This window comes from Dipodomys spectabilis, unplaced genomic scaffold (genome assembly GCF_019054845.1).
Source record: "Dipodomys spectabilis isolate Male_0828 unplaced genomic scaffold, ASM1905484v1 ptg000197l, whole genome shotgun sequence".
NCBI lineage: Eukaryota > Metazoa > Chordata > Mammalia > Rodentia > Heteromyidae > Dipodomys > Dipodomys spectabilis.
Window position 1 is genome coordinate 16,376,213 of NW_024870874.1, and position 27,050 is coordinate 16,403,262.

Sequence of the window (27,050 nt, forward strand, 5' to 3'; positions counted from 1 at the left end):
CAAATCAAAGAAAGGTTGGACAAATGGGATTGCATTAAACTACAGAGCTTTTGCATGGCAAAGGATATAGCTAGCAAGATCAATAGAAAGCCCAAGGATTGGTAGAAGATCTTCACTAGCCATGTAACAGACAAGGGACTCATATCTAAAATATACTTGGAACTCAAAAAATTAAATCCCCCAAAATCAGATCCTCCAAGAAACAACTGCCCCATTAACAAGTGGGCTAAAGAGAGACTTCTCTGAAGAGGAAATAAGAATGGCCAATAAACACATTAAGAAATGCTCAACTTCTCTGGCCATAAAGAAATGCAAATCAAAACAACGTTGAGATTCCACTTCAGACACTCTGGTCAGGTACTCTGAAGCACTTAGTTCATGCCTTTAAATTTACTGTAACATATGGTATGGGTAACCATTACTATCTCCATCTTTTTTTGTGCTGGTCCTGGGGCTTGAACTCAGGGCCTAGGAGCTGTCCCTGGAGCTTTCTTGTGCTTGAGGCTAGTACTCTACCACATGAGCCACTACTTTACTTTTAGCTTTCTGATGATTAATTGGAGATAAATCTCATGGACTTTCTTGCCCAGGATGGCTTCAAACCATGATCTTCAGATCTCAGCCTTCTAATTAGCTAGGATTACAGCCATGGGTTACTGGTGCCTGGCTTTCAGTTTTCATTTTACATGTAAAGAAACTAAGGTACAAGCCGGCGCTGGTGGTGGCTCATGCCTATAATCCTAGCTACTCAGGAGGCTGAGATCTGAGGATCTCGGTTCAAAGCCAGCCTGGGCAGGAAAGACCTTGAGATTCCTATCTCCAATAAACTACCAGAAAACCTGAAGTGGCACTGTAGCTCAAGTGGTAGAGTGTTTGCCTTGAGCTGAAGAGCTGAGGGACAGCACCCAGGCCCAGAGTTCAAGCCCCATGACCGACAAAAAAGAAAAAGAAAAGAAAAGAAACTAAGACACAGAGGTTAAAGTAATTTGCCCAAGAAGCTGGATTTCAAACCTGGGCTTCTTCATTATGCTATCAACTTTCATGATGGGGCAAGAGCCCCATACATGCAGCACAATTTTATACCCTATCGTCAGGGAAGCTAAAGCATGATCTAGGGGGTAAGCCTTCCCCTTCCTAAAGCTGCCCTTTCTCATAAGCTCAAGGCCAGCTGGATGAGCTTTAAGGAGAGGCTGTCTAGGCCTCTATGGCACGTTACAGAGGCAGTGTGTTAACTGAGTGACTCAACACTAGAAGAGGTCCTTACTGTTCATACATGCTTGCTCAGAGAGGATGTGAGGGTGTTTCCTGTTTTTATTATAGGTGTTGCTCAAAAGGATTAGTTACTGAATGCTCCTACCAAACAACAAGAACCTTAAAAAATGGAAGTATAGTTTTTGTTCTTTTTAAGTAATGTTCAGAGGTGCTTCGAAGCTAAAGAAATAGTACAGATAATAGAAGTGTCCCATATTCCAGAAAGAGATCTTATATCTTTTCCTACTAATAAGTTTCCTCAAGCTACTAATAAGTCGCTTTCCTTATGCTTGTTCTAAACAAATAAAAACACTGAACTATTGGGTCTTCCTGTTTCTGTGTCTTGCTGCATTAACACACCTTTGATCTATTTCTAACGGATGTGCTGAGTCACCTCTACAAAATGGAAAAGTCCAGAGTGGTTTTGGGTGGAGAACAGCTGCTACAGGCCAGGAAGTTCTGGCTCTGGCCCTTTAGAGCAATGAGGCATTCCTCAAAATCACCAGCACAGTCATGACTAAGCGAGAGTCCCACCAAAAGGAGCTGCTCTCACATGTACATCGAGAAAATCTTCTGTCTAGGTGAAGATGTGAGGCTATAGAAATAGCAAGGATATAGCCCTGAGCATGTACATGACCCTAAGGTATTCAATCCCTAGCCCCACAGTAAGCAAGAGGGAGGAAGGGAAGGATGGAAGATAAGAAGGAATAGGAAAAGGAAAGGAAGGGAAGGAAAAGGAAGGGAAGGGAAGGAAAAGAAAGGGAAAAGAAGGAAGGAAAGGAGGAGGGAGGGAAAGAGGAAGAGAGGGGAGAAAGAAGGTATGAAGATAGGAAAGAAGGAAGGAAAAAAGGGAGGAAGGAAAAAAAGGAAGATAGGAAGGGAAGTCTTGATACTGCAGAGGCTCTACCTACTTGAGTTGCTTTCCCTGACCAATTCACCTCTTTTCTGCACTCTGTGGTCACCATCACCACCATCTTCTACTGGAGAAACAGTATTCCAAACCATAGGCAGTGAGAGGTGAATCCATTTTAGAGGCATTTAAGGCTGTTTTAGAGGAGAATAGGTGGGGCAGATATCACCTAAAACATTGTGGATAGCTGGCAGAGCAAATTCCATTAGGCTGCACTGTCACCTCATTGTTGAACAATAGATGAAAACTTAAAAGACCACAAGCCTAATCTCAGGCTTTCTACTGACTTGCTCTTTAACTGGGGCAGGTATCTTCCTCTTTGCATTTCAACTACTTCATCTGCAAAAAGAGAAGTATAACACAGCTGTTCCTTATCAGGAAGAATTACACACCACTAAAAATGATTATAAAAGAAAACGTCAGCCAGGTGCCAGTGGCTCATGCCTGAAATTCTAGCTATTCAGGAAGCTGAGCTCTAAGGATAATGGTTCATAGCCAACCCAGGGCAAGAAAGTCCATGAGACTCTTATCTCCAATTAATCCAATTAGCCACTCAAGTAGTAGAGTACTAGCTTTAAGCAAAAAGCACTTGGGACAGTGCCCAGACTCTGAGTTCAAGCCCCAGGACTAGAAAAAAAAAAAAAAAAGATGGTCCATAGTTTAAAGGAGAAAACACAGCAAGAGATCATATTATTTCATGTTTTACTTTTGGTTATTTCATGAAGCAATGATGACAAGTTATTTCTTTCTCCTCTATTTCCTTTGAACATCACAGTGGAAAATTCTGTACAATATGCTGCTTTCTCCAAGTTCAAATTCTACATGCTTAAAGCTGGGGACACAATCTACCCCTACTCTACCAGAAACTACAATTAGCAAGCAGGGATCTGAGGGAGTTTTACTTGCACTGTCTTCATGCTCTTCAGATTTCACATTGAAAATAAACAAATGCTATACCACAAAAAAAATACCTCATCATATACTATAGCCATGGCCAGGTGTCAAGAAGCACTACAGGCACCCCACCTAATCTATTGCTTTCCACTACACTTGTTCCTGACAATCAACAAGGCTTGGGCCTTTTTTTGGGGGGGAGGGGGCAGTCCTGGGACCTGAATTCGGGGCCAGTGCACTATCCTTGAGCTTTTGCACTGGAGGCTCTCTACCACTAGATCCACAGCTCCATGATCAGCTTTTTTGGTAATTAATTGGAGATAAGAATTTCATGGACTGAGCTGGGAAGGTGGCTTAGTGGTAGAGCGCTTGCCTGGCATTCATGAGGCCTGGGTTCAATTCCTCAGCACCACATAAGCAAAAAGAAAAAAGCCAGAAGTGGTGCTGTGGCTCAAGTGGTAGAGCGCTAGCCTTGAGCTGAAGAGCTGAGGGACAGCGCCCAGGCCCAGAGTTCAGGCCCCACGACCAGACCTCCCCCACCCCCCCCAAAAAAAAACAAAAACAAAAACAAGAATTTCATGGACTTTTCTGCCTGGGTTGGCTTCAAAACACCATCCTTAGATCTCAGCCCTCTGAGTAGCTAGGAGTACAGACATGAGCCACCAGGACCCAGTTTAAGCTCCTTTTTAAGAACAAATTAACATTGGTAGTAAAAATTTATTTCAAGAAACACCAACCTCTTGCAGTATAAGAGTGTAAGTAGTGTACTTATATTTTAAAAGTCAGCTGTTGGGGGCTGGGAAGATGGCTCAGTGGTAGAGCGCTTGCCTTGCATGCATGAGGCCCTGGGTTTGATTCCTCAGCACCACATAAGCAGGAAAAAAAAGCTGGAAGTGGTGCTGTGGCTCAAGTGGTAGAGCACTAGCCTTGAGTTGAAGAGCTGAGGGACAGCGCCCAGGCCCAGAGTTCAGGCCCATGACTGGACCCCCAAAAAAAATAAAATAAAAAAATAAAAGTCAGCTGTTGGGCCAGGCACCTGTAATCCTAGCTACTCAGGAGGCTGAGATCTGAGGACTGAGGTTCAAAGCCAGCCCAGGCAAGAAAGTTTGTGAGACTCTTATCTCCAATATACCACTCAAAAAAACTGGAAGTGGCGCTATGGCTCAAGTGGTAGAGCGCTAGCCTTGAGCTGGAGAGCTGAGGGACAGCGCCCAGGCTCATAGTTCAAGCCCATGACTCTCTCTCTCTCTCTCTCTCTCTCACACACACACACACACACACACACACACACACACACGCACGCACACACACACACGCACATACACGCACACACACACAAAGTTAGCTATTGGAGGGCTGACACTGTTCAAAAGGAAATGTTCTCTACCTGAATAAAGTAACTGTAACCCCTCTGTATATATAACATTCTGGCCCCTTGGTCTACAAACCTCTGGAAGGAATCTGGCTGGGCTTCCTTTCCATACTCCATGTACTCAGCTCTTAAACTCTAACTGCCTCCAGCTGTGTGTGGTGGAGCTGCTGACTGTAATCTCAAATATTCAGGAGGGAGGTGTAAACTGGATTGCACTTTTGAGGCCAGACCAGGAGTAAGTGAGCAGAACCCCTTTCAACTAACAGCTGGGTGTGGTGGTGCACTTCTATGGTCCCTCCTGTGAAGGAGGGAGGAAGGGAGAGGGAGGAGGCTGGGGTCTAAGACCAGCACCAGGCAAAAAGCAAAAAACAAAACAAAACAAAACAAAACAAAAAGTAAGTCTCTAGCTCCTCTTCTACTTCCCCGGGCATGACTGTCAAGATGGACATGTCATTTTAGCTCTGGATCAGGACAGCTACTTCCTGGATGGTCTCCAAGGCTCTAAACTCCATCTTTGTAACCAGAGAAAACTTCCTTAAAACAAATGATCACTCAGGTGATTTCTCATAAAGAGTGACTTCTTTTGCTCTCCTTCAAATTGTCCTACTCTTGGTACTAAGCAAACTTGAATTCATTTCATAGAGGGGAGCTCTGTGGGACTCTTGGCTGCCCAAGATGAAAACTACAGAGACAGCCATTACACTCTCTGGTCTATAATTCAGTAAGTAGGGCTGAAAGAGGAGAAAGGAAACCCTATTCTCAACTAGAGGGGAAAAAGTTGTACAAAAATCTAGGACATCAATTCTTGTGGTCTAGAACTAGTGATTCCTTCTGTGAAAGGAAAATTTTTTCCTTGGATTTCTGGTCAGAATAGTTGAAACTGTAAGTAGTTGTAAGTTGGGATCACCCGGGGATTTCAACTGTATATTTCATGCCCTTGTCCATGAGAAAACCAGCCACTGATCTTTCTAAATCTCATAGGTTGACTTTTGCCTATCTTATGACAAACTATTGAATTCATCATCAACTGCTAAACAAATCATGAATTTACAATATATGTTCAGAATAAAGCCAATTATAAAATTTCTTAAATTATTGTCAAATTATAAAATTTGACAATTTTGAGGGAGGAATATCTACTGTATCTGTATGTGTGTGCTGTGTGTGCGTGTGAATATCAAATTTTGGTGGGTAAGTTGAAATAAGACGAATAAGATTGCCATATCTATTTTGGTTTGACAATTTTGGGATAATTAAAAAAAATCAGGGCTGGGAAGTTGGCTCAGTGGTAGAGCACTTGCCTTGCATGCATGAGGCCCTGGGTTCAATTCCTCAGCACCACATAAGCAAAAAGAAAAAAGCTGGAAGTGGCGCTGTGGCTCAAGTGGTAGAGCACTAGCCTTGAGCTGAAGAGCTGAGGGACAGCGCTCAGGCCCAGAGTTCAGGCCCTACAACCGGACCCCCAAAAAAATTTAAAAAAATAAAAATAAAATAAAAAAATCATTTAACAGCTCCTAAGAAATTGGAGTAATAAGTCGGACTCTGGTGGCTCATGCCTGTAATCCTAGCTACTCAGGAGGCTGAGATCTGAGGATCGAGTTTCAAAACCAGCATGGGCAGGAAAGTCCATGAGACTCTTATTTCCAATAAACCACTAGGAAACCAGAAGTGGTACTGTGGCTCAAGTGGTAGAGTGCTCGCCTTGAGCTGAAGAGCTGAGGGACAGCATTCAGGCCCAGAGTTCAAGCCCCATAACCAACAAGAACAACAAAAAGAAATTGGAATAGTAATGCTTTTGAGTTTGTGACTTTTTGCCTTAGTTACGAGTATTATAAAGCAATGAAATTCTAGCAAAAAAGGACAAGTGGTCAAACTTATTCCGTCAACCGAAGAATGCTGCAGTACAAATAACTAAGTAGTTGTAATTGAAAAAACTTTTTAACAAAGGGCCCTAAAAGATGGTATGAAACAGACAGACTTCAAAGAAGAAATGGTCTAAAGATTAAAAGTAACATTGTCTACGATAATTGATGTGAACTATCCTCAATGACACAGTGGGCTTATCTTGCTGTTGTGAGGGCATACACAGGTGGCAGAGCTGTCCACCACAAAGGCTTCCTGTGTGGCACAGGCTACTCCGGCCATAGGTTTGCCATGCCACACTCTGTGAATGCTAACATGCCATTGCCAATCTGTAAAGATAAAACTCAAGAATGCCTGCACTTAAGAGTATGGACTAGAAAAGATGGGGAAGGAATGACATGGAATGACATTGCTCTAGATACATTACTCATACTCTGACATATTCAATTGAAACTCATTCAAACTACTCTTTTTTTTTTTTTGTCGGTTGTGGGGCTTGAACTCTGGGCTTGGGTGCTGTCCTTGTGCTCTTCAGCTCAAGGCGAGTGCTGTACCGCTTGAGCCACAGCACTACTTCCAGTTTTCTAGTGGTTTATTGGGGATAAGAGTCTCACGAACTTTCCTGCCCGGGCTGGCTTTGAACCGGGATCCTCAGATCTCAGCCTCCTGAGTAGCTAGGATTACAGGCGTGAGCCACCAGTGCCTGGCTTCAAACTACTCTTTAAAATAGAATATATATTATTACTTCACTGATAGGGTCTGATATGTGGTTAAAATACATAAAATGTCAAAGTCATAACTCATATATGTTCATGTTAGCCTGTAGAATCTTTTCTTTTTGGTCCGGTCGTGGGGCCTGAACTCTGGGCCTGGACGCTGTCCCTCAGCTCTTCAGCTCAAAGCTAGTGCTCTACCACTTGAGCCAGAGCGCCACTTCCGGTTTTTTTTTTTTTTTTTTTTTGCTTATGTGGTGCTGAGAATCAAACCCAGGGCCTCATGTATGCAAGGCAAGCACTCTACCACTGAGCCACCTTCCCAGCCCAGCCTGTAGAATCTTTTAAGATAAAATGTCTTAACAAAGACAAAACCGAACAGACCAAAACATTTCCCTTTCAACGCTCAAAGAAAAAAAAAAAAAAGCTGGGTGCTGGTGGCTCACTTCTGTAATCCTACCTACTCAGGAAGCTGAGATCCACGGATCGCAGTTCAAAGCCAGCCCAAGCAGGAGAGGTCATGATACTCTCATCTCCAATAAACCACTCAGAAACCTGGAAGTGGCGCTGTGGCTCAGCTGGTAGAGTGCTTGCCTTGAGCTGAAGAGCTAAGGGACAGCACCCAGGCCGAGTTCAAGCCCCACGAGTAACAACAACAACAACAACAACAAAAATCCGGGCGCTGGTGGCTCACGCCTGTAATTGTAGATCAGAAGGCTGAGATCTGAGGATCTTGGTTCAAAGCCAGCCCGAGCAGGAAAGTCTGTAAGACTCTGATCACTAATAAACCACCAGAAAACCTTAAGTGGCGCTGTGGCTCAAGTGGTAGAGCACTAGCCTTGAGTTGAAAAGCTCAGGGACAGTGCCCAGGCCCAGAGTTCAAGCCCCACGACCAACCAAACCAATCCAAACCAAACAAAACAATAACAACAACAAAAAAAAGGAAAGAAGGCTTTGTTGCGTTGTATGTCCCTCCCCCACAGTATAACCCCTGCTTTCACTATATTTGATGTCGGTATAATTTGTGGAGGAGATGGGGAAAAACAAGTCGTTTAAGGATACAGGTGGACCTGTTGCAACAATGAGAAGTACAAGTTGTCATGTCGAAAACAAGCTTTACAATGTAGGTGGGGGGAGGGGGAGGAGGCTGGGAAGGGATGTGAAGGGTAAACAAAGGAGGAAAGGAGGAGGCTGCAATGCTTGGTAAGAAATGTACGCATTATCCTGCCCATGTAATTGTAACCCCTCTGTACAGTATGTTCACAAAAAATAAAAATTAAAATTAAAAAAAAAAGGAAGAAGGTAGAACTACTGGCAGGAATTGAATAGTCAAACACCAGAAGAACTTTTGTCATATACACGACATTTAACTCATCTTACTTCGTGAGAGCAGTTTGGCTTTAATGTGTTCTAAGCTTTGAAACTGGAATTCTGTGGTCTGTGTAAAAGGGTATTGTCAAAGATGCAGAATTCTAAAACCCAGAGAACAGCAGATGTGCTTTGCTAAGTGATGATCATCAGCTTACCAACTTAGAGTGATTACAGAATAGACACTTGTTTTAAAACATTTCAAACTACAGCTACAACATTCTAGCTACAAAAACATTTGCTATTTATTGCTTAATTGTGGTCCCTCTCCCACAATGTATTTAAACTGCAGAGATGTGCAGAAGAAAGTGCAAGTTTCTATATAGATTAGAAAGAAGAAAACAGTTCTTGTTCATAAAAACTATTGTTCAATACCTAGTCGATCTCAAAATACATCTCACCTTACCAAGGTGGTTTTAGAGGTCATTCTAGTTTAAACTTTGCAAGACCTTGCTTACATGAAGAGACTGAAAGCTAGAACATGGTAATAGGTTTTGTTATTAACTTTCCTGAAATGAGGACAGTTAATGTGTAATTAGCTAGTCATGTATTCTTGAGATTATACTAAAACTTGTTCTTAAGGTTTTTAATTTCTAGGCAATAATTTAGTTGTCAATGTCAGAAAAGATTTAATAAGAGATATAACTTCACACAATTATGATCCAAGTCTCTACACATGGGGCAGAATTTATCTGTACATCATAATCTATCTCTCTCTCTAACATACACACACACAAGAAAAAAAATTAAGGTTACATGTCCACATAATCTAGAATAAACCTTGGTTCCCAAGCCATAACAAAACTTGCTATGGCTGTCTTTTTGGGCCATTTCCTGGCTGGCTGGCTGATGTTCTTCAATTCACAAAATGTGGACCATTCCATGGTTCTAATGGTGATTGCCAGTGAAGATGGTACTCAAAATGAAATTTTCTAAACTGTTAATCCAATAAAATCCATTTTCTGTGATAAACATTTAAAATTTGGAGCCACATAATAATACTACTTCAGAAGATTCCCAAGATGAAAGAAGTTCATTATGGAGTAAGCTAAGTAATATCAATGCTAGCAAATCCAAAATAAGTTTGTGTGTATGTGGTGGTAATGTGGTACTGAGGCTTGAACTCAAGGCCTTAAATGCTCAGGCTCAGCTTGCTTGCTCACAGTTGGCATTCTACCACTCAGGCAGGCTTCAAATAGACTTATTTCTTTTTTATACATGACTGATGACATTATTCCTACACATTAGCTCTACCCGACTTCTACCTATAAACCTCACTATACCCAGGTGCTCCAGAGGTAGAGTTATGCCTTGATTCTAATATAGATGGATCACTATTCAGTTGAGACAGTTCAAATATAGTTGTTGGCCAATCTCTATGCTTGTCAGTATAGCCACAACATCTGGAAACAGCACATAGTAGTGCAACATAAATCATTTAAGATACAATTACCTTCAAACCAATTTAGAAAGATTCATAGGCTACTTGGCTGAAAAGGGCATAGCAAACAAACTTATGTTTTACATTTTTTTCTAAATGCCTGATAAAATTAGCTTTGTCTTGCAGAATCTCCAAGTTCTTAACACATTCCTTCTGTCAGATTCAATGTCATTTGTCTTTTATTTAAGCCCCAGCTGACTCCAGGAAAAGTGTTATCTCAAATGTTGATTTTTCTCCTTAATAAAGTAACAGGTCTGGCTAATCCACTGGTTACCACCAATCCTAAGAATTGTAAACTGCCCAATTATATATGAAAAATCTTCCACTTCACTTGTCTACTAATTTACAGTGTGTATAATGTACCAGTTAGTAGTTCAGGATCAATACAATGAAGATTAGAGAAACATATTTGAGGGGTCAAGCATGCAATAAGGCTATATGACAGTGAAGTGCCTCAGCTCTAGCTACACTTGAGCCACATCTCTATTTTTAGCTTTTTGCTAATTGGGAGTCTTACAGATTTTTCTGCCTGAGCTGGCTTCAAACTGCAAACCTTAGGTCTCAGCCTCCTAAGTAGCTAATATTATAGGCATGAGATACCAGCATTGGGCTTTTTTTTTTTTTTTTTGGTTGGTCATGGGCCTTGAACTCTGGGCCTGGGCACTGTCCCTCAGCCCTTCAGCTCAAGGCAAGCGCTCTACCACTTGAGCCACAGCACCACTTCCAGTTTTCTGGTGGTTTATTGGAGGTAAGAGTTTCACAGACTTTCCTGTCAGGGCTGGCTTTGAACCGAGATCCTCAGATCTCAGCCTGAGTAGCTAGGATTACAGGCGTGAGCCACCAGCACCCAGCTTTGGGCATGTGTTTTTTTAGGCGATAAAAGTATCACATAATGATATACTAAAAATTAAACACCTTAAGTGGGTGATTTATAGGTTTCTAAATTTTATTTCACACACAAAAAAATCTTGTTCTGAGACATGAGTTACTTGGGAATCAGCAAACCTGTTCTAAAAAGCTTTCTAGTCAGTGGTAAAATACTTAGTGAAACTAAAGTCCAATTTACTTCACTGTAATTGGAACCAGCTTGCAGTATTTTGATATGTACATTTAAAAAATGTGAATGCAGTATAAGAAAACATCATCACATCAAATATTCCAGGCAGCTTGCCATGAAACACACTTTACTTAAAACAATCTTAAAAAGGGACTACTCATTTAATCAATTGCTAAGTGTATGTTTTCGCTTGTTGCCTTACCTCCTTACAAGCCACTGTCTTCCTAAAACAGTATTGTGGTTTTGGGCATGTTTAATTCACTCATTACTGTACACCAAGCACTATAGAGTGAGTGAATGTGTGTGTGTGTGTGTGTGTGTGTGTGTGTGTGTATGTACAAGACCATTCACTCATTACTGTACACCAAGCACTATTGTGTGTGTGTGTGTGTGTGTGTGTGTGTGTGTGTACAAGACCAAGAAGGTCATTGAGTTTACAATCCAAAAAGACAAGTAGTAAGCAAATAAAAATGTAACCGCTTTTAAGAGTTTTTTGTTTTTGTCTAAGACTGGGACTCAGACTCAGTATTTGATACTTTACATTTCATTGGCAGGCACCCTACCACCTGAGCCACACATTTTCTAAGTTTAAAATAGAAAAGTAAAAAATGAGGTGAAAGAGGTGGCTAAGAGGCTTCTATGAAGAAGTGAGTGAAAAAGAAATACTTTTTGAATGGGAGGATCAAGCAGGGGGAGGGGGAGGGAGAGAGGGAAGCCTAAACTGTGTGCTGCTGGTGACCAACCATCCTTTGATTCTCATTCACCAACCTAATACAAAGATGTCTGGCAAAGGTGACTTTCAGATGTTGGGTGGAATAAGGTATCTTATCTACCTCTGACTGTTAAAAGTTTTCATTAATTCTTCAACTGAGGAAGTCACTCCTAGGAAAGATCAGCTTTAAGTGTTTTTTGTTTGTTTTTTTTGTTGGTAGTGGGGCTTGAACTCTGGGCTTGGGTGCTATCCCTGCGCTCTTCAGCTCAAGGCAAGAGCTCTATCGCTTGAGCCACAGCACCACTTCTGGTTTTCTAGTGGTTAATTGGAGATAAGAGTCTCACGGACTTTTCTGCCCAGGCTGGCTTTGAACCGTGATCCTCAGATCTCAGCCTCCTTAGTAGCTAGGATCACACGCGTGAGCCACCAGCACCCTGCCAAGTGAACTTTTTTTTTTGCATGTGCCCTTTTAGCTAACTGACAAATGAAAGGTACTTCATTATAAGTCCTAGAACTTGGGTTGAGGTAGAGTACACAAACACAAAGCTTTGAGATCAAACCCCAGTAGGGGGAGGGGGACAACCACCGCAGGATTTAAAGACAAATCAGACATTTGCCAGACAGCAAAAATACAATTATAAATAACAAATACAAGCTATAAAGAAAAAGTGGCCCATAAGCGAGAACTACAAGATATAAGGGCATCCAGAGATCACCACCAACAGAGGAAGTTTCACAAGGTAGAGGCAGCAGAGCAGGGATTATCTATGAACCCTAAGGATTTGCGCATGTGGGTAAGAATAAAGATTTGTTGCATCCCTAATTAACTTAAGAATTTTTAGCTCCACAACCAGATTAAAAGTTCAAGAAGAGAAGACTTGATATTGGCCATACCCTTCTGTAATATTTAACATCACACAAAGTATTTTTCAGAGATGGGTCATTCATTTGCTGATTTATAATAAGAAATGAATTAGAAATTACAGCACTGAAGGAAGATTAAAATACTCTTTGCTTTATAAGGAGTTTTTAATCTTTGAAAAAAATGACCTTTGGAACCTTTTACTCCATCATTCATCTAATTTCAGAGGGCTACTCCTAAGAGTTTTTCTAAAACTAAATGAATATATGCATAAATATATATACACAATGAGCTTCTGAATACACACAAACATTTTGAATAATTGTTTGTCTTTTGACATATACCATAATATCGCAATTAAGTTCAAAATATTTTAAGTTTGTATTGCCAAGTTGAAGATTATACTTTTTTAGAGAAAACATTTTTTCATTGCTCAAATTTTCCCGTGCAGTCCCTCAAAATCCCTTCCCAATATAAAATTCAAATACAGCATCTTAAACCACAGAAGAAAAGCCAAATAACCTTTTTAGACAGTGTCTCAACATCTCTAAAAAATTCCATGGCCAAACTCACCATAGAGAGCTGTCCAAGTTTGATTAATTACATCTAGACACACAGTTCCTGACCTGAAACAGATGAAAAGAATGACATTTAAAAAAAAGAATTAGCAAGTTAGTTGCATGTATCTGGCAACTAATTTTATTCATAAAGAAAAACAATTTCAATACTTAAAAATTTGTTGGAAAATAAGAAGTATTATTTACAGGTTCTTAAATGTTTCATTTACAGATAGAAAAGGAAAAATAGCAACTATACAATGAAAAAACCCAAAAACAAAAACAGAAAACATCTGAATCAGGTCATTGGAATTAAGGGCAGAAAGATACTATTCTACCAAGAGTAAACTGTGTGTTTGTGGACATATTTCAAATCTAACAAACAGATAAATCCACAGCAAAGGAAAATATGTAAAAATAGTTACTCTATATTCTTTAAAAATATCAACCTTAGCTGGGTACCAATGTCTACTGACTACTAAGGAGGCTAAGATCTGAGGATCCTAGTTCAAAGCCAATCTGAGCAGGAAAATCTGTGGGACTCATCTCCAATCAGCCATCAAAAAAGGTGGAAATAGACCTGTGCCTCAAGTGGTAGAGTGCTAGCCTTTGCTCAGGGACAAGCATCTATGCCCTGGGGCTTTAAGCTCCAGGACCAGCACCAAAAAAAAAAAAGTCAATTTTATAAGATAAATGTTGAATAAGGAATTGTTCCAGATTAATGTAGTTTAAGAAAAACCAGACAACTAAATGCAACATGTGATTCTGGATTGAATTCTTTCCTAAAAGGAAAAAAAGAAGTGCTGAAATATAGTGGTAGATTAGATAAAAAATTACTACAAATTCCCAGATCTAACAACTTCATTGTGGTTATCTCAAAGAATATACCTGTTAGAATGACTGATAACAAAGGAATATTAAGGGATACTATGTATATATGCAACCTATTGACACAAAGTTCAGAAAAACCTCACACACAAATTGTGTAAAGGATAGCAAAATTGAATGCCATGAAAAGTAAAAACTCAATCCAAATATGTATTTTATTTTTAAATAATCATGTATTTTAAACACTGGAATCATTTAAAAATATTGCTAAATAAGATACAATATAAGGATAAGATTCATTAACTGAAATGAAGCTGGTGAAGCTAATCACTCATATTTGCCTTTCTTGTAAGGACTAAGAAATACTTTAAGGGCTGAAAAGAACAAATTTGAATCCTGAAAACAGATCTGAGTTTTTTTAAACAATAAGAACTGAGATATAAATACTATAAATGTTAGATGGACACTGATAATGAATGACCTGGTCACAAAAATAGAAGTAATAACAACAACAACAATAATACCAAGCAAACCCAAACAAAAAAAAAAACTTATGCAGAGTAATAGCTGAAGTATAATTTAGTAGTTTAGATTTTATAGTGTCAAGAGCATTCATCCAGGCCTATGTTCCTTTCCATAAAACCTCAAAGGACAACAAAGGGCTGTTTTGTATAAAAGGGAGAAGAAAAAAAGGAAAGAAGGAAGGAGGCAGAGAGGGAGGGAGATAAGGGGAAAAAGAATGGAGGGAAGGAGAGAAATTGAGAGAGGAAGGTAAGGTAGAGGGAAAGGGAAAGAGAGGGAAACAGGGATGAATTCTAAGTGTAGCAGCTGCTAAAACTTCAATTTTTAAATAGTTACTTACGCTTCATCAATGTTGGGATGGAAAATTTTATTCATGAATCCTGTAAAAAGAGATGTTAATTAGCAGCCAAAAGTATCCAGGAACAATGAGTTTTCAAGCATGTCAGAACTGGAAATAGTTCAGTTTTGAAAAAGGTGATAATATTTGTAACCCATTACTTTTAACCTTAGATCTTTGGCTATGTAATTATTAAGACAGTATTTTCATGGAATCAAGAGGTTTTTTTCTTTGTTGATATTTTCTTTTTGTCTAGTTTGCTCAGTTTATCTGTCTCTGGGAGGGTAGGTAGGGTACAGAAATGGAGGAAAAAAAGGGTGAACAAATGAAACAATGGTACTCACTAGACACCATGTTGAAAATGAACTATCCAACTTGTGAGTGGGAATAGGAGGGAAAAACTGGGAAAGCATGAGGGAAGGGGTGACATTGTCCAAAAATAAATATACTTTTTACTTGACTTATGTAACAATAACAGCTCTGTACATAACCCTTATAATAACAAAAAACGGTTAAGTTCTCCTTATGGCTCCAATTAACTAAAATATTTAAGGGTTATTAATAAACAAGCAAACATTGGGAAAATACAACTCTTTATAAAGCAATTGTTTCTTGAGCTATGAAAGAAACTGTCAAAAGAGAATTTTTTTTTTTGGTCCGGTCGTAGGGCCTGAACTCTGGCCTGGGAGCTGTCTCTTAGCTCTTCAGCTCAAGGCTAGCGCTCTACCACTTGAGCCACAGCACCACTTTCAGCTTTTTTCTTTTTGCTTATGTGGTGCTGAGGAATTGAACCAGGGCCTCAGGCATGCAAGGCAAGCGCTCTACCACTGAGCCACCTTCCCAGCTCCAAAAGATAATTTATAATACTGATTTGTAACTAGTGCTATGATAAAAGTAACTTCATTCTTAACTTCCCCTTCCAATAGTTTTATTGTTCAAGCTCTAAAATGTGAGGTTCTGCCTTTGAACTTCTCCTTCTGAAGCTCTTTACTGGTATTGTTTGGCCACAGGATGTGTGGAACATGAATGAAATGGCTGAAATGCTACAGGAACACTTCTAAACCACAAAGGATTTCATAACAACAGTGGCCAAAGTATTTCCTTTAATTTTAGTTTACTCATGCAAGGAAACCAAGTTTTGATTAAAATTGAGGCAACCAAGAATTAAGAAGAGGAGTTAAAAATAAATTCTCTAGGATCGCTATATTTGTCAAAGATTTAAGTTTTTTGATATATTGTTAGAAAAACAAGTACAGACTTAAAAAATATACTGCTATTTAAATCCAAGGAGAAATGTATTTTCTAGCTTAAAATCAGTGTGTGTATACATATATATATGTATATATATATATATATATATATATATATATATATATATATACACATATATACAACTGACTGAAGTAGATTGACCCACTGTCAATCACTTGTTTCCTTATTTAGGACTTGCTTGTGTCCCACACTTCTCAAGTTACTTACTAAGGTGATTCTCACATCTCTGCGTCCCAACTCCATCTTCCCTTGCTCCATCCCCACAGGTTCTCCTTCTTTCACTCAAAATATACTGTTCAACACCTGCACAGTAGGCACAAGCTGAGCATCAGTGGCTCATGCCTGTTAGCTACTCAAGAGGCTGATGATCCTCCAGTTCAGGCAGGGAAGTCCATAGGACTCCAATCTCCAGTTAACCACCAAAAAATGGAAGTAGAAGTGTGGCAAGTGGTAGAGTGCTAGCCTTGAACAAAGAAAGCTCAGGGCCAGTGCCTAGGCCTTGAGTTCAAGCAGCACAAAAAGAAAGAAGGAAGGAAGGAAGGAAGGAAAAAAATCACTATAGTAGGACAAGAGACAAGAAGAAAATACAGTGGTGTGTAGGGTCTCCACATAGCCAAGGAGCACATACAGAAAGAGAAGAGATTCCGCAAACAGAAAAGGTGGTAATGCATCACAAGACCTTAAAAGTGGGTTGCTATAGATTGTCCCTAAAAATCTCAAAAATTTTCCTTGAATTAGAAAATAAGAATACAAAACTCTGCCTTTGGCATTTCAGTCTTTGATTGCATTATTCCAAGTAATTCTTGGAATAATGTTAATTCTTGATTTTTAGATCCTTTATGTTGAAGTAGCTTTAATTTTTATCTACTACTGCTGCAATTTTGATGCAAAAAAAAGCCTGTGGAAAATTTAAGTTTTCATAAGGAGATTAAAGGCATTTCAAAGCCTTTAAAAAGAGACATGTGTGGCTCATGAAGAGACTGTAATAAGCTGGTAAAGAAAAAAACAGGGAAAATTTTCTTTAAGATCCTAGAAAAATGTACATATCCAATATGATAAATGAGGACACTGGTAGCAGCACTGTTTAAAAAAGTACCTAGAACTTTTAAAAAGCCAAGAAAGAAATTCAACCTTGTTAATGAAACTACAGAAACTGTATAACAGCCACATAGTAATTTTACAGAGCCATCCATAATGAACTAGATCAATATGTATTAATTTGGTCAGGTCTAAAGCTGAGCTTAGCAAAAGAAAACCAGAGGCAAGGTATCAGTGGTTCATGTCTAGAATCCTAGCTACTCAAGAGGCTGAGATCTGAGGATCATGGCTCAAAGCCAGCCTGGGCAGGAAAGTCTGTGAGACTCATCTCCAATAAACTATTAGAAAACCAGAAGTGGTGCTGTGGCTCAAGCAGTAGAGTGCTTGCCTTGAGCTGAAGAGCACAGGGACATGCCCAAGCCCAGAGTTCAAGCCCCACATCCAACAACAACAACAACAACAAAAGAATAGCAACAAAGATAGTTCCTCAAAAGACTACACATAGAGCTCCCCTATGACCCAGCAATCGCACTTTTAGGCATTTATCCAAACGATCACAAACAAGACCATACTAAAGCTACCAGCACAACTATGTTTATAACAGCATTATTCACCATAGCTAAGATATGGAACCAACCCAGATGCCCCTCAGTAGACGAATGGATCAAGAAAATGTGGTATGTATGTATACTTATGTACACACACACACACACACACACACACACACACACAGTAGACGAATGGATCAAGAAAATGTGGTATGTATGTATACTTATGTGTATACACACACACACACACACACACACACACACACACACACAGGAATTCCATGCCTCCATCAGAAAGAATGACACTGTCCCAGTTGTTAGGAAATAGAAAGACTTGGGAAAAAATATATTAAGTGAAGTAAGCCAGACTCCAAGAAACATAGGTCCCATGGTTTCCCTTATCTGCAATAACTAGTATATGTCTAGGACAAGCAGAAGAGGTCAAAGCTATATATACATGACCATATAACATGATGCTAAGCGAAATGAACCCCAAGATAAGGATACAATCTCTTTTTTACAAGTATGTACATCAAGTACAAACTGCAAGCAACTTGCCTAGAAGTTAACAATGTTGAATCCTCATGCTGGGAACATTTTCCCCATTACACTTTCCGAACCCTGCAAACAGAACTGGGAGTACAGCACTGTGAAAAGGCAGAAGTGCCATCTTTCAGAGACTTCTCAGTATTTCGATATCTCTTCTGACTCTCCTAAATTTACATATGTAATTTTAAGACTAAAAGACTCTTTACAATAGAAAATTATAAAAATTATTAAGTATTCTATATGAGTTAACTCATTTGAATCTTTTTAAGGGAAAAATATCAGTAAAACCAACTTTTCCATTTTTGCTGGTCCTAGGGCTTTAACTCAGGGCCTGAGTGCTGTTCCTGAGTTCTTTCAACTCAAGGCTAGTGCTCTACCATTTGAACCACAGCTCTACGTCTGGTTTTCTGGTGGTTAACTGGAGCTAAGAGTCTCATGGACTTTCCTGCCCAGGCTGGCTTTGAGCCCTGATCCTCAGATCTCAGCCTCTTTGAGTAGCTAGGATTACAGGTGTGAGCCACTGGTGCCTGGCTAAAAACCAGCGTTTATCTGAGATCTCACATCTTAATTCCTTGCTTAATATAAATAAATACATTCAAAAAAGGAGATCCTCAGTTTATAAAGCATGTGGTCTAATAGGAATATACAGCTATCTAACCACAATGAAATTTTGTTGCATGTCAAGGTCTCACTATATGGCCCAGGCTGGTTTTTTAATTCATAATTCTCCTGTCCGAGCCTTCTAGGGGCTATTATAAGTATGTGTCACCATGTCCAGCTTTGGATCCCTCCTCCTTCAATGACTTCAGAGGATTGAAGGCAAGGTCTCACACATGCAAGGCAAATACTCTACCACTGAGCTAAACCCTTTCTCTCCAGGAAACCTGATTAGTGAGAAATTAGGTTGAACCACTATATAGTTTAACTCAAGAGAATGGTTCTACTATGTGAGAAGTATTTTGCATTTAGTTACTATGAAGAATTCAAAATATGTTCTTGGTATTTAAAATCTCACCTCTGCTAGAAGTCTCAATGTCTACTGCAAAATGTCTATTGCATGCTGCTACAGATGAGAGCCACCTGGAAAGCTCTTTAGAAAACAAAATGCATGCTATGTTAGAATTTGGCTAGTACTATGGAACAAAAAACAGGAAGCCTGGGGTGGAGGCTAGAGTTTTCAATAAATGGTCAGAGAGGCCTTCATGTAAAGGTGCCTTACTCAGAAGCTGAGGGAGAAGCCCTTGGTACCCATGGAAAGACCATTCACTTGAATAGCCAAGTACAAAGAACATTAGAAATTTGCTTCAGGGCCTGGGAAGGTAACTCAGTGGTAGAGTGCTTGCCTTGCATACATAAGGCCCTGGGTTTGATTCCTCAGCACCATATAAACAGAAAAAGCCAGAAGTGGCACTGTGGCTCAAGTGGTAGAGCGCTAGCCTTAAGCTGAAAGAGCTGAGGGACAGTGCCCAGGCGAAGAGTTTAAGCCCCACAACTGACCAAAAAAAAAAAAAAAAAAGGAAGAGGAGGCTTGCTTCATGCATTTCGAGAATGGCAAAAAACTGAAGGGAAGTGAGGGGCAGAAGACCAGATGTGGGGTTAGAGAGTCAGCATTAGGAATCTTTTTAAAGGATAACAACTGGCTTTCATTTCATTCTGAGGGAGATAGGAAGCTACCGAGACCAGCATTTGAACACTCATATAGTGTTAAACTCTGAAAGTTTGTTTTTAACAAATGGCTGTCCTTTAAAAAAAAGGTAACAAAAGTCTAGCTGGGCACTGGTGGCTCACACCTGTAATCCAGCAACTCAGGAGGCTGAGATCTGAAGCCTATGGTTCAAAGCCAACCTGAGCTAGAAAGTCCATGAGTCTTATTAAGCACCAAAAAAGCCCGAAGCAGAGGTTTGGCTCAAGTGGCATAGCACTTGCCTTGAGTGAAAAAGAGCAGGGACAGCACCCAGGTTCAGAGTTCAAGCCCTCGGACTGGCACAATAAAGTAACAACAGCAACAAAAAAGTCTACTGGGAAGAGAGCTCAATCAGCTCCCAGCATCTTAGTGTTGGAAAGACAGGAATAGCAGATTTTAAATAAGATGGAATGGGAATTGGGGAAATAAGCTTCAACAATTGGATGACACAGGGCACCATAAAGGTATAAATCAAAAAAAACAAGTAAGGGCTGGGAAGGTGGCTCAGTGGTAGAGCGCTTGCCTTACATGCTTGAGGCCCTGGGTTCGATTCCTCAGCACCACATAAACAGGGGAAAAAAAAGCTGGAAGTGGCGCCGTGGCTCACGTGGTAGAGTGCTAGCCTTGAGCTGAAGAGCTGAGGGACAGCGCCCAGGCCCAGAGTTCAGGCCCCACGACCGGACCCCCCCCCAAAAAAAAAAAAAAAAACAAGCAATGTTTAAGAACTTTATTTATCAAAACTAACTCAAAGGTTAAACTGCATCCTCCCCCTACCATAGCCTGGCTGAGTACTTGGAATCGATATAATTTCTACACTGTTTTCCATTAAATCTTAATTTTGGCACGGTTGAGTCCAGAAGAATAGGGGGGCCCAAAAGACTTAGTAAAACATATACTTCAGTAAAATATATACTTTAGTAAGAAAAGAGTTGGTTCCCAGACCTCAGGCTTGCTAAGAATAACCATCCAAACCCTGGGACCAAAGGGCAGAAGCAGACTGTAAGGCAAAGATTCTATCCACCAACTCATTTCAAACGCAAGTCCTAAGACAACCAATTTTCTTCTATGGGTGTGTATTTATTTATTTACTTACTTATTTTTGTCAGTTGTGGGGCTTGAAATCAGGGCCAGAGCCTTGTCCCAGAGTTCTTTTGCTCAAGGCTAGCACTCTACTACTTTAAGCCACAGCACCACTTCTGGTTTTCTGGTGATTAATTGGAGATAAGAGTCTCAAAGAGCCAGGCACTGGTGGTTCACGCCTATAATCCTAGCTACTCAGGAGGCTGAGATCTGAGGATCCAAGTTCAAGGCCAGCCAGGGCAGGAAAGTCCTTGATACTCATCTCCAATAAACCACCAGAAAACTGGAAGTGGCACTGTAGCTCAAGTGGTAGAGTGCTTACCTTGAGCTGAAAAGCTGAGGGACAGCTCCCAGGCCCAGAGTTCCAGCCCCACAACCCCCACAACCCCCACAACTACCACAACCAACACAACCACCACCACCACCACCACAAGTCTCAAAGGGACTTTTCTGTCCAGGTGGCTTCAAACTGTGATCCTTAGATCCCAGCCTCCTGAGTAGCTAGGATTATAGGCACGAGTCACCAGAGCCTGGCTGGGTCTGTTTCTTTACCAAGAGAAATATTTGGACTGTATGATCTCCAGAATACTCTCTAGAGATCCTTATCTATGATTTAAAATGACCAAAGCTCTGGGAACAGACGACATAGGGGAAATGATCAATGGTGAAGTTGCTTTCTTCTGCTTCTAAGGCAGCAGAGTACTCTAGAGACTACAATATAAAACTACAAACATGCTACAATACCAGGAAGAACCACAAAACCCAGTAACTACCAAAGTAGGTAGAATCAGAGTATACAATCTTGGCTTGAGAAATAGGCATTGTCAGATCAACACTACCAAAAAACCTTTCTAGACTACAGTGATCTCTTCCTCTATCAGGTCTGTTTTTTGTTGTTGTTGTTTTTTGTTTTTGTTTTTAGTGTTGGTCCTGGTACTTGAACTCAAGGCCTGGACACTGTCCCTGAGTTTTTATGCTCAAGGTTAGAGCTCTACTACTTTAAGCCACAGCACCCTTTTCAACTTTTTAGTAGTTAATTGGAGATAAGAGACTAATGGACTTCCTGCCTAGGCTAGCTTTGAACCAGGATCCTTAGATCTCAGACTTCTGAGTAGCTAGGATTACAGGTGTGAGCCACTGGTGCCTGGATTATCAGGCCTTTTAAATTAATAGTTAAAAAAATATCCAAAGCAAATCAGCAGAAAGGAACATATCTTTTCTTTTTTTTTTTTTTTTTACAGTTGTTCTTGGGACAAGCTGTAGGCAGTGTTTTTGGCAGTCATTTACATTCTGGACAATAATGCCAACAATGGAACTTGTGGATGAGGAGGGGAGGAGACTGGGAAAGGACAGACTAGGAATTCAGAGAAGGAACATTCTCAGGACTGAGCATGTTTGCCCTGGCACGTTCTCCTTCCTTTTGGCAATGCTATCACCATACTAATGAATATGTCTGCAACAGGAGAATTTTCCCAACACTTGTTTCCATTCGACCAGGAACTATTTAGCAGGAACTATTTAGAAGATATTTTAAGAGAACATATTTTGAAAACAGCTTTTATGGAAACATGATAAGTGGAAGATTAAATTTTTTTCTTGTTTTGCAGTGCAGTGCTTGGAAATTAAATCCAGGGCTTCATGCAGACAAAGCAAGTCTTCTTTCATGTACCACATCTCCAGTATAGCAAGTTATTTTTAATCTATGTGAATTAAGATTTTATTCACTACTAGACATCTAAGAGTTTATTTCAATGATCTGACCAGATGAAACTTAATTTCTTTAATCTTTTCTGGACAATTATTTTCTGGCATTGTTTGAACAACTTAAAAAAAAAAAGGCAAAAGAGAACAGGAATAAATGTTGAGCCAAAACCTTGCCCTCTGCTAGGCACCAGTGGCTCGTGCCTGTAATCCTAGTTACTCAGGGTGCTGAGATCTGAGGATTTTAGTTCAAAGCCCTAGCAGGAAAGTCTGTAAGACTATCTCCAACTAACCACCAAAAAAGCTGAAAATGAAGGTGTGGCTCAAATGACAGAATATGAGCCAAAAAGCTAAGGAACAATGCCCAGGCTCTGAGTTCAAGCCCCAGAACTGTCAACTAGACACACCCCTCCCCTGCAAAAAAATTAAACCAAACCAATCTTGCCCTCTGTCCAAATCTTTTCTTTTGGTGTGGAGCTTGAACATAGGGCTCTGTACTTGTCAGGCAGGCTTTCCATCACTTGACAGAGAGCTGTCATGCTGCCAGAGCCTGTCCTATACCTTTCAGTGGAAGGGAATCAAGTGATTTACTAACTGTGGGAGAGGAATTCTAATTCATACACAGTTCATGAAAAACTCTAAAATGTAAAAAGCTGCTGTTTCTATAGTATTCCTATAAATGTTGGTTATTGAAAAGGAGTCTAATATTAGACTAATATAATATTAGTTTTAGCTTGTTTTTTGCAGCCTCAACACCACAAATTAAAAACGGTAAAATGTACACTGATTTTTCTGGTAATCTTGGGTCCTTCTCAGGAGTGTGTGTGTGTGTGTGTGTGTGTGTGTGTGTGTGTGTGTGTGTGTGTGTGTGTGTGTGTGTGTGTGTGTGTGTGTGTGTGTGTGTGTGTGTGTGTGTGTAGAGAGCGAGAGAGAGAAGGGAGGGGAAAGTAAAAAGTGTGTGTGTGTGTGTGTGTGTGTGTGTGTGTGTGTGTGTGTGTGTGTGTGTGTGTGTGTGTGTGTGTGTGTAGAGAGCGAGAGAGAGAAGGGAGGGGAAAGTAAAAAGTACTGATTATTATTTTGCTTGTTCCATTTCTATACTCAGCTGCTCTGGAGTACATCACTTAACCACATGGGCCAAGAAGGTAAATATTGTGCCAGTCATGCTAACAACTTTTTATTGTTGTTGCTTTTGTGCCAGTCCTGTGAACTCAGGGCCTGAATGCTGGTCCTTTAGCTTTTTTGCCTAAGACTGGTACTCTATCACTTGAACCACAGCTCCACTTGCAGCTGGTTTGGTAGTTAATTGGATGAAAGTCTCACGGACTTTCCTGTCAGGACTGGCTTCAAACTGTGAACCTCAGATCTCAGCCTCCTGAGTAGCTACCAGTTCCTGACTAAAAACTGGTTTTTATTTCAGCTTATTTCTGCTCAAGTCATAGAAAGAAGTCTGCATAAAATTGTGTATCTCCCTACAACTTCTTTTGGTGGTACTAAGTCTTGAACTCAAGGCCTCATGCTTGTTAGGCAGTTGCTCTTACCACTGAGTCACATCCCTTTTTTTTGCTGGTTATTTCCAGCATAAGCACATGCATGCTACAACATGGCTAGGAGGTACTCCTAAGAGGTACATCTCAGTGCACCCAGCTCTTGGTGGAGAGTCTTGTGAACTTTTCTGCCTGGGCTGGCAATCTTTCCCATCTCAGCTTCCCAAATAACTAAAAGTTGTACACTCAAGCCTAAACCTAAAAGTGGTGCAGACTGGGGTTAATAAAAAACAAAATTCATCTTATTTTCAACTTTTAGTTCTTTTGAGAGAATACAGTGATCAAACTTGTGGGTAATTAAATATTGTAGGCCAATCACCTATTCAGAAATTTCATGCAGAATTATCTTTTCAAAATAAGAGACTAGACAAATAACTAAAATCTACCCTAAGAAAAGTAGAGAAGAGAACTAAAGGTAAATATGATAGCTTTATCCAGAGATAAAATGAGTATGGACAGAAATGGTTGAAGGCAGCTGTGGCTGATGCAATTTAATCATAAACTAGACATGAATTCCTGTGAGAAAACAGTGAATAAAAACATTAAGTCATCCTGAGATTCTATTTTCAGAACAAAGTATTCAAAGCAAAGGTGATTATTTTTCTAAGTAGGTACAAATATTTAAAATATATTTAGGCCAGGTGCTGGTGGCTCATGCCTGTAATTCTAGCTACTCAGGAGGCTGAGATCTGAGGATCATGGTTCAAAGGCAGCTAGGGCAGGAAAGTCTGTGAGACTCTCATCTCAAATTAACTACTAGAAAACCGGAAGTGGTTCTGTGGCTCAAGAGGTAGAGCACTCACCTTGAGCTGAAGAGCTGAGAGACAGCACCCAAGCCCAGAGTTCAAGCCCCACTACCGACAAAAAATAAATAAATAAATAAAAATTAAAAAAATATATATATGGCTGGGTGCTGATGGCTCATGCATATTATCCTAGCTACTTAGAGGATTATGGCTAAAAAGTCAGCTTGAACAGATATAACTTTGAGACTCCTATCTACAATTAGACAGCAAGAAGTGGACTGGAGGCATGACTCAAGAGTAGTATCAGCTGTGAGTGGAAAAAGCCAAGAGTGTAAGGCCCAGAGTTCAAGCCACAGTACTGGCACAGAAAACACACACGCGCGCACACACACACAACATATATGCAACACACACATACACAATTAGGGGCTTTGTCGTGTTATTTAGTGGTAGAATGTGTGTCTAGTAAATACAAGGCCTTGAGTTGAGTTTCCAGCACCCAAAGTGAAACAAATATATGTACACGCTAAAAACTGAGTATCATCTTTCCTTTTCGTGTCTCAGACTAATTTTTCAAAGAGTAATAACTTTAATTTTAGCTCCTAGCCCACAGCAGATGACCAGAGTTGGAGTATTCCACCTGAAAAAAGGATGGAATTACTGACTTTACTAGTAAAAGCCATATGCCATCTGTACATTAGCACACAATGACAGATTTTCACCTTACCTCAGACAGCTAGACTGGGGAAGCCTGCACCCAAGTGGAGGACTCTTCAGAAAGCTGGGCCTTTCCTATACAGAAGAGATGGACCTGGACTTGTCTCTTCTTGAGGAACCAAGCAAGGAGCTCACTCTCAATGCCCTGTGTCATGGGAACTTCTGAACTGATCCTGTGTGTGTTCAGGACATTAAACTCAAAAAGGGATCTTTTTTTTCTGTTTCTTCCTTTCTCTTTGATAATATGGAGCCTGAGGAATTGGCTGGATAAATAAGAAAAGTTCACTTAGGGGCTGGGAAGGTGACTCAGTGGTAGAGTGCTTGCCTTGCATGCATGAGGCCATGGGTTCGATTCCTCAATACCACATAAGCAGAAAAGGCTGGAAGTGGTGCTGTGGCTCAAGTGGTAGAGCATTAGCCTTGAGCTGAGGGACAGGGCGCAGGCCAAGAGTTCATGCCCCACAACCAAACAACAAAAAAAAAAAAGTTCATTTATAACTAAGAAAAAGTGAAGTGCTAATTCTTCTACCAACCTAGTAGATTATCAGACTACTTGACTTGCTTATAGTTTGTTTGTTTGTTTTTGCTGGTCATGGGGCCTAAACTCTGGGCCTGGGTGCTGTCCCTCAGTTCTTCAACTCAAGGCTAGTACTCTATCACTTGAGCCACAGTGTCACTTCCAGCTTTTTCTGCTTATGTGGTGCTGAGGAATCAAACCCAGGACCTCATGCATGTGAGGCAAGCACTCTATCACTGAGCCACCTTCCCAGGGTATAGTTCTATTTTCAGTGTTCTGCTCATTTATACAACCACACTGTTGGCGATGCATATTTCAATGGTTAGGGGCAGGGCAGTATAGAACATACAGAACTTCAAGTCTCTAAATAAAGTCATGGTTAAAAGCTCAGACTCTAGTCAGACTTTTAAGTCCCACTATGTGTGTTTTCTGTCAAGTTTATCTCTGCCCTCCTAAAACTAGATTGAGTAGTAGATTAGCTGCAATAAAGATTAAATGAGTTAATGTAAGTGAAACATTTGAAGAGTAACTGGCATTGAGTAAGCACTTAATAGTAGCTTTTTTGGTGCTGGGGGTAGTGGTGCACATATATAATCCTAGTGCTTGGAAGACAGAGCTCAGCCTGGGCTACAATAAGGGGAACTTGTGTAAAAAAATGAGGACAAAGAGGCTGGGAAGTTGGCTCAGTGGTAGAGTGCTCGCCTTGCAAGCATGAGGCCCTGGGTTCGATTCCTCAGCACCACATAAGCAGAAGAAAAAAAAAGCTGGAAGTGGCGCTGTGGCTCAAGTGGTACAGTGCTAGCCTTGAGCTGAAGAGCTGAGGGACAGTGTCCAGGACCAGAGTTCAGGCCCCATGACCAGACCAAAAAAAAAAAAAAAAAATGAGGACAAAGGATGTAGTTCAATGGTAGAATGTTTGCTGATTTGGAAGACCTTGGATTCAATCCTTAGCACTGTTTGATTAATT

At 40.4% G+C, this 27,050-nt stretch overlaps 1 protein-coding gene across 2 annotated transcripts in view; it reads right to left on the reverse strand.

Annotated features, from left to right (window-relative positions):
• Window positions 1-27,050, reverse strand: part of Ube2h (ubiquitin conjugating enzyme E2 H) — a 94,644-nt gene that overhangs the window by 12,378 nt on the left and 55,216 nt on the right. The window contains exons 4-5 of one of the 2 annotated variants that reach the window (XM_042695886.1): window positions 14,691-14,730; window positions 13,017-13,069 (exon numbers count right to left, since the gene is read on the reverse strand). The exons of the other annotated variant lie outside the window; for it this stretch is intronic. Of the exons in view, the coding sequence (XP_042551820.1) occupies window positions 13,017-13,069; window positions 14,691-14,730 (93 nt within the window). The remainder of the gene's footprint in view (window positions 1-13,016; window positions 13,070-14,690; window positions 14,731-27,050) is intronic. 2 annotated transcript variants of the gene reach the window in all.